This window comes from Protopterus annectens, chromosome 10.part0 (assembly GCF_019279795.1).
Source record: "Protopterus annectens isolate FY-2018-M chromosome 10.part0, PAN1.0, whole genome shotgun sequence".
In the NCBI taxonomy this organism is placed as follows: Eukaryota; Metazoa; Chordata; order Ceratodontiformes; family Protopteridae; genus Protopterus; species Protopterus annectens.
In genome coordinates, this window is record NC_056744.1 from 996760486 (window position 1) to 996767010 (window position 6525).

Consider the following 6525-nt stretch of genomic DNA (forward strand, 5'->3'; position numbering starts at 1 on the left):
TCACCAGATAGGCTACCAAGCCAAAGAGAAGTTGCTTAAAGATGACAGTTCTAAAATTAGGTTTTACCGAAGAAACAAGTGGGCTGTTGCAAGTGGGTTATAGTCTTGTACTGTTGTACGTGTGCTTAATATTAAATGTGCTTTTATGCAAACCTCCAAACCTTTCAATTGATTTGGTTGCTGTTTCTGAGAGATCTTGCATCCCTTGTATTTTCTTACCTCCCCACATGTACTTGCATGTGTGCAAGCACAATCCTACGTGCATATTTAAATGCAGTCTATATATGTACAGGTGTTCCTAGTTTTCATCTGGCTTCCTGAAATGATCCATTTCCGTCTTTGGAAAGTTACTTTTCCCTGTAGCAGACATTACGTTGCATCGGTCTAGGTTATGGCACTCTACAATCCAATGATTCAAATAGCTTGTTAGAACTGTTTACTGTGCCTGACTTTAACCTACAAGTATCACCATTACTACTTTTGTTTGGGTCCTATCACCTTTTACTGACTTGGTGTATAAAGTAGTCATTGGTCAGAGTTTAAGCTAAACTTCCTCTCCTTCTTGCAGCTCTGTGCCCAGGTTTGATAGAGAGGGGGCTGAGGGTAGAATAAGCTCATTTAGGGTACCTGTCTGTTTTTTGTGAGGCAGTTCAGGTCTTGTCTGTAGTAAGACACATGGGGTGTGTGTGTGTGTCTGTGTGTGGTGTGCAGGTTGAGCAGTTGGAAAATTGGTAGGGAATATTTCCTGTTAGAGGCATGAATTGTAAGTGAATTATATTCGTTATCTTTGTTTTCAGACCACATTGCCGACTGGACAAGTGGCAAACTTTAGTCCTGTTGAGCCAGAGGAAGGATCTGGAAAATCCAGTTTACCTACAATGAGAGGGACCATGGCGAGCAGCAATGATTGTGAGTAACTAGACTTCCAGCTATTCCATAATATAATGAAGTGTTTTGCTTGGAGGTGTGAAATGGTGGTGTGAAGGTAGATTGTCACAATTAATGCTCATGTGATGGGTGTGAAGGTAGATTGTCACAATTAATGCTCATGTGATGGGTGAAATTTTTAATAATGAGGCTTAACATTCAGTTCTTCTGAACTGGTATATGAGTAAAATGTGGGTGAAAAGTTGAGATTATTGGTGTGATACAAAAGCACCTATAGATAGTGATATGGAAAGGGTGTTGACACTGGCTTGGATTGTAAAGGTGTGCTTACTGATGCTTTTGCAATTACTGTGGCTATTTGTAGTATTTCTCTTATGTAGTATGCAATTTCAGCATATTGACAAAGAACTGCTTACTGTTTTAAAGTTGCACATTATGAATTTTTTTCCTTTTCCAGTGCTTGAGGACTGCATCACTGCATCTAGTGTTACAGAGTCTGCTGTTTCATCTCTAAGGAACTGCTTGTCTGTTATGCCCGCAGGTGTGTAGAAGTAATTTGCTACCTCGTTTTTAAACATAGTTTAACTGTGAACTGAACTGTCTTTTTTTACAACAGTAATTCCTAGGCGCACACACTTGCACACACCCTGCATTCTGAAGTTCTGCTATGATCTCATCTGTTTACATTTGCAACCTTTTCTAATTTGGGCCACTTGTGCCAAAGACTGTAATTTCTGCATGTAGTTTCCCACTGCCTGAATGGGACTGATCCCAGTCATTTATCACAAAGCATACACTTGTATGGGAACTGAAAGGTTCCAGTGTTGTGAACATACAACCCATTTCTCTTTTATAAATCCATACACAACAGTTCTTTTTGTTTCCTGCATTCTTTGCTTGTTAAAGAGCATATTGTTTTATTGCAACTTTAAGTGGACCTAGCATTAGCATTATCATGTACAAACACTATCCATTAAACCTATTTGAAGCACTGACATACCCTATCCTTGAACTAATTGCAGAATGGTAAATTGTCAGTGATGCTGGTGGGGACATACTTGCATGTAGTGCTGGGATAACAATAACAATTATTTGCCTCTTTTGACAGCCTTACGGAATCCACAATGTCTGTTCCGATCGAAGCCTCTTCTTTGGGTGACAAAGTGGGTAGACTATTCAAACAAGTATGGCTTTGGCTATCGTCTTTCCAGCAGGAGTGTTGGTGTTCTTTTTAACAATGGGACACACATGAGCCTCTCTGCAGACCAAAGGTGAGTATATGCCTTGGACTAAAGTCTGACAGTTATGTCACTATTGGCTCTATATAGATTTTTAGCATTAGAAGGTGACATGTAAATAGTTTGTGTAGTGTCAGCTAATGTGGTTTGTGAATGTTGCAATGTGCAGTTTCAGAAATAATTTTTATGATGATACAAGACTAGTCCAGAACCAGAGTGATTGTAATAGTCCCTTACCTGTAATAATTTTTATGGACAAGGTACGGTGTCCCTCTTATCAATGTCTTCCCTCTCACTTCAAAGTAAAGAAATGATGCACTGTATGGGGGGATTTCCATTGAGTTGTGTAATTTGATTCCTTATGTTCCAGCCTTTGGGCATTTGAGAGGTGGAGATGCATCATGGCTGGGGCTGGTTACCTTTTATTTATGACACTGAAACTGTTTTCTTTGATCACCTTTGGTGTTCAATTGGAAGTGTGTTTTAAAGCTGCCCATTTTAGATGCTGATCCTGAGCTCTTCTCTTTGTTAGAGCTCATTTTAAAACATTCGACAGGTTTGAAAGCAAGGCTGTAGACCAGCCTGCCACAGCCGTCTCTAAATACAGTGGAAAGTAGAGAAAGTTAAATTGTCATTGGCACAGGGCAAAAGTCTGTGCAGCTTGCATAGTTCCTGTGTGAAAGAGTTGCTTGCTTGTACCTGTTAATATAAATATTGTTTGGCTGCTATTGTAGAAAAAGTTGCATATTTTTGTTGCAGCCTTAAATGCTTTCTCTTAAAGGTGAATTGACTGAAGTAAAACCTCCAGTGGAAAGTGCATTTGAAATGGAATAGTTCTGTGTTTAAAGCTGGTGTACTGACAGGTGTGGGTGGAAATTCAGAGCAGTTTAAGGATGCTTTATTAAAATACATTTTCTTTCTCCCAGAACTGTACACTACTACTTGACAAACGCTAAGTACTTTGCATTTCCTGTGTCTGCCATCCCTGAGCAGCTGAAAGAACAGATGAGAGTCTTAAAGTATTTTGCAGACTACATGGAAAACCATCTTATGGAGGTTAGTTTAATTTACTTTTTTGTGCTGTCAGTGTGTGAGAATCTGTTTGGCTGAACTCCACATCAAATAAATTAACAAGGCAGTTGCAGAAACTTGCTGGGGGAGGAGGTTAGATAAAATGTTTGTATTTATGAGTTAACACTTCAAGCCACCCGACTTCAGTAATAGTTTAGGGTAATACAAACCAGCTTTTATACGAAATGGCCGAGTAACAGCAGTGGCGGTGTAGAATTGTGGTGGTTGCATTTTTTGATAGTGGGGAGGGAGGATTTTTACTTCCTGCATTGCTGTGCTAGTTTTATTTAATATCCATAAATTTATGGAGTGGTTTATGAACATTCCCCACATTCCCCACATCTTAGCCATTTAAATGTGTGGTGCTAGTCAGTACTGTACCTGATTACCAGGATGCAGTAACTTGTGTGGTTTTAATGAGTCATGGATTTGGGTACAGGTGTGTGCTTTGCTTGGTGATGAGAAGTGTGGAATAGGTTGTAGTAAACTTGCTGTTTTCTTGTCAGTTTTGGTATGTCTGCATCAGTGGCTTACAGAGAAATTCTTTCTTTTAACAGGGTGGAGACTTGCCAAGTGCAGAAGAACAAGGTGCTTACCCTCTGCTGCTTTTACAGTGGGTGAAAACGGACCATGCCTTGCTGATGCTGTTCAGCAATGGCACTGTTCAGGTGAGTGTGACTGAATAGAAAGTGGCTTGTGGTGGGGGGATTATCTGATGTGTGCAGTGGTTGGGGGCAAATACTCTTGCAACTAAAACTATGGCAATAGGTAGATAACCGCCAACTCATTACATTGACATTTAACACTCTGCTGTCATACCTCCAGAGAGTTCTTCCTTTTTGGTATTTAAAAAGTGCTGAAGTCTGCTTGGGGTATCAAATTATGTAAACCCATCCAAGCAAAACTCCTAAACCTTCTGGACATGGAGCCCTACATAGTTTTTCTATTCATCTTGGGCAGACTGCCTTTCTAACATCTCTTCTGACTCTTGGTTGTCATGCAGTATTTTATATGCCGCACTAATTAACCCTTTAATTCTCCCATAGCAGATGTTTCACTTGGTATCCCCTTAGATTCTGTTATCAGTCCCTGGTAATTAAGGCAATTTCTAACTTGCAGTCCAAACCTAACCCTAGTTATTTGCTTCATTGGCTTGGTAAATTCAGCTCCCTTTTCTGTACTTGTCCTCCCTAATGATAAAATTTCATTTCTTCATTCTGTTTAGTTCTTGGAATACTTTTCTGCTATTTTATGAATACATATATGAGGACCTGTATCCAAAATTGTACTGTCTCCTTATTTCTAAACCTCCCACACACACGTTTTATGATCCCCTTCCATTTCATTACTTTTATAGCCAGAGAAGACCTGAAACTTGTATCCCACAACACCAAATCCACTTCTGGATTTATCAGATGTAAAATGTCTGCAAGTAATTGTGGCACATGATTAGTTGTATGACCAGTGGCCTTGAATTTAATTTATAACCTTATTCCAACTTTGCATAAACACTGCTATAAACTTTGAGGTTTGACCTAAAAACATACTGTCTTAAATGGAAGACAGTACATGTATCAGTTGTAGTGCAGGATGTTTAATGGTCCAGTAGTTGTGACCTTTGCCCCATTTATGGCAGTCATATGCAACTTCTCTGCCAAAAGCTGAAATGTGTACTTTGCCAAAAGCTGAAATGTGTACTTTAACTGACATGGTTTTCTCCTATTCATACAGTGTTCATAATGTTCTTTAGGGAATATTGGATTCCTGTTTTTGGAACCGCTGAAATTTTTGCTTTGAAGCATTTACAGTTACTACATAACACTACAGGGTTCTGGGTTGTGCTATAAGCTTTTTTAAGAATGCTGTCTTGTCAGTTTAAAATGTGGTGTTTCCTGTCCCATTTCAAGAATGCTTTTGACTTTCTGTAAAGTTAACACAGATTTCAAAAGGCACATTTCCAAGATTTCAAAAGGCACCTTTCCATTGACCACTGGTAGAGTAATAGTACTTTAACTGAACTTCATTCAACACTTTTTAATGCATGTTTTTTTTCCTTTTCAGGTTAACTTCTATAATGACCATACAAAGATTATTCTGTACAAGCAGGAGCACTCTTCATTTCTCACTTACATCAACAAAGACAGAGTCTCCTACACGTACCCATTGACTAGCATTGCAGAGAATGGCTGCTCACCAGAGCTTCAGCACCGAATTACATATACTTTGAAACTGTTACAGCAGAGAGCAGACACCTAGTGTGGACAGAGGAAATGGATTACCAATGTAGACCCTCCATTAATTCATTGCTTCTTCTGTGGAGCATCATGAATAACAAAGTTATTGCTGAGATGTCTCAGTGTTCTTTTTTTATTTTCCCTTTATTTTGTACTTTTGGCCAGTGTCTGGCCATTATCCGAACTCGGTTCCTGCATGTGTGTAATAATTTGGAAGATGCAGGTCTACACAAGTCTGAGAAAGGTGCAGGAAACCTCTCGTACTCTACTGCCGTATAGATTTGATATGTTCTCTGCAATCTGGACTCTTAACTGAGAGGAAAGTCTGCTGTAAATATGTATTTTGAATATCTGTATAAACTGTTCATTAATGTGGAAAATGGCCTTTTAATAGGCTTTCTGATTCTTTATGTATTCACTACTTGTATGTAAACTAAACATCTGGGAAAATGAGAAGCCCCCCCCCCCCCCCATGGGACTGCAGAACAAACTCCCAATTGAGACTTTAAATTGTAAAATACGGTTCTTTTTAGCCAAAAAAAATCAATTGAAAATCACAGGACTTGAAATAAGCTTTATTTTTTTAATTACAAAGTGTAGTGTTGCCTTAAAGTGGTACAGAATGACTCCGTTTGGTGCTGATAACCCCAGGAGGGTTTGTAGTACTTAATTTCTGCTTAGAAAAATCTGTTGTGGTGAGTTACTGAGAATCGCCCATAAAAAGGGAGATTGTGATTGCTGATTATCCTGATTCACTGTTTCGGTACTTGCAGGGATCTCACAAAAGTAGTACTGACAAACTGTGCATCAAGACTAAAATGTATTTGTAGCCTTTAAGGCCCATTTCATTTATTTCCCTGCTAACGCACAATCACTGTTTTGGATTATTTGTTTTAAGGGAGGGAAATTGTAAAGTATTACACTAAGTAGTGGACATGTTCTGTCCTAGCTTTAGAAATTTTTGTTTGAGGTTTTATGCGCAGGTCTCCTTTGGTGTGTGACCTTATGCCCTTTGGGTTTACCATGGTACTGACATTAAAGGCCTGCATATTACTAATTTCTGACAAGGGCCGGTGCTTTCAAATCTGTCAATA

General features: G+C 39.0%; 1 protein-coding gene across 2 annotated transcripts in view; it reads left to right on the top strand.

The window, feature by feature from the left end:
* PLK3 (polo like kinase 3) overlaps window positions 1-5912 on the top strand; it is a 16655-nt gene extending 10743 nt beyond the window's left edge. For both annotated transcript variants that reach the window (XM_044085757.1, XM_044085758.1), the window contains exons 10-15: window positions 798-909; window positions 1346-1429; window positions 1997-2159; window positions 3053-3182; window positions 3755-3865; window positions 5259-5912. In XM_044085757.1, the coding sequence (XP_043941692.1) occupies window positions 798-909; window positions 1346-1429; window positions 1997-2159; window positions 3053-3182; window positions 3755-3865; window positions 5259-5453 (795 nt within the window). In that variant the 3' untranslated portion in view covers window positions 5454-5912. The remainder of the gene's footprint in view (window positions 1-797; window positions 910-1345; window positions 1430-1996; window positions 2160-3052; window positions 3183-3754; window positions 3866-5258) is intronic.
* The last annotated feature ends 613 nt before the right edge of the window (window positions 5913-6525 follow it).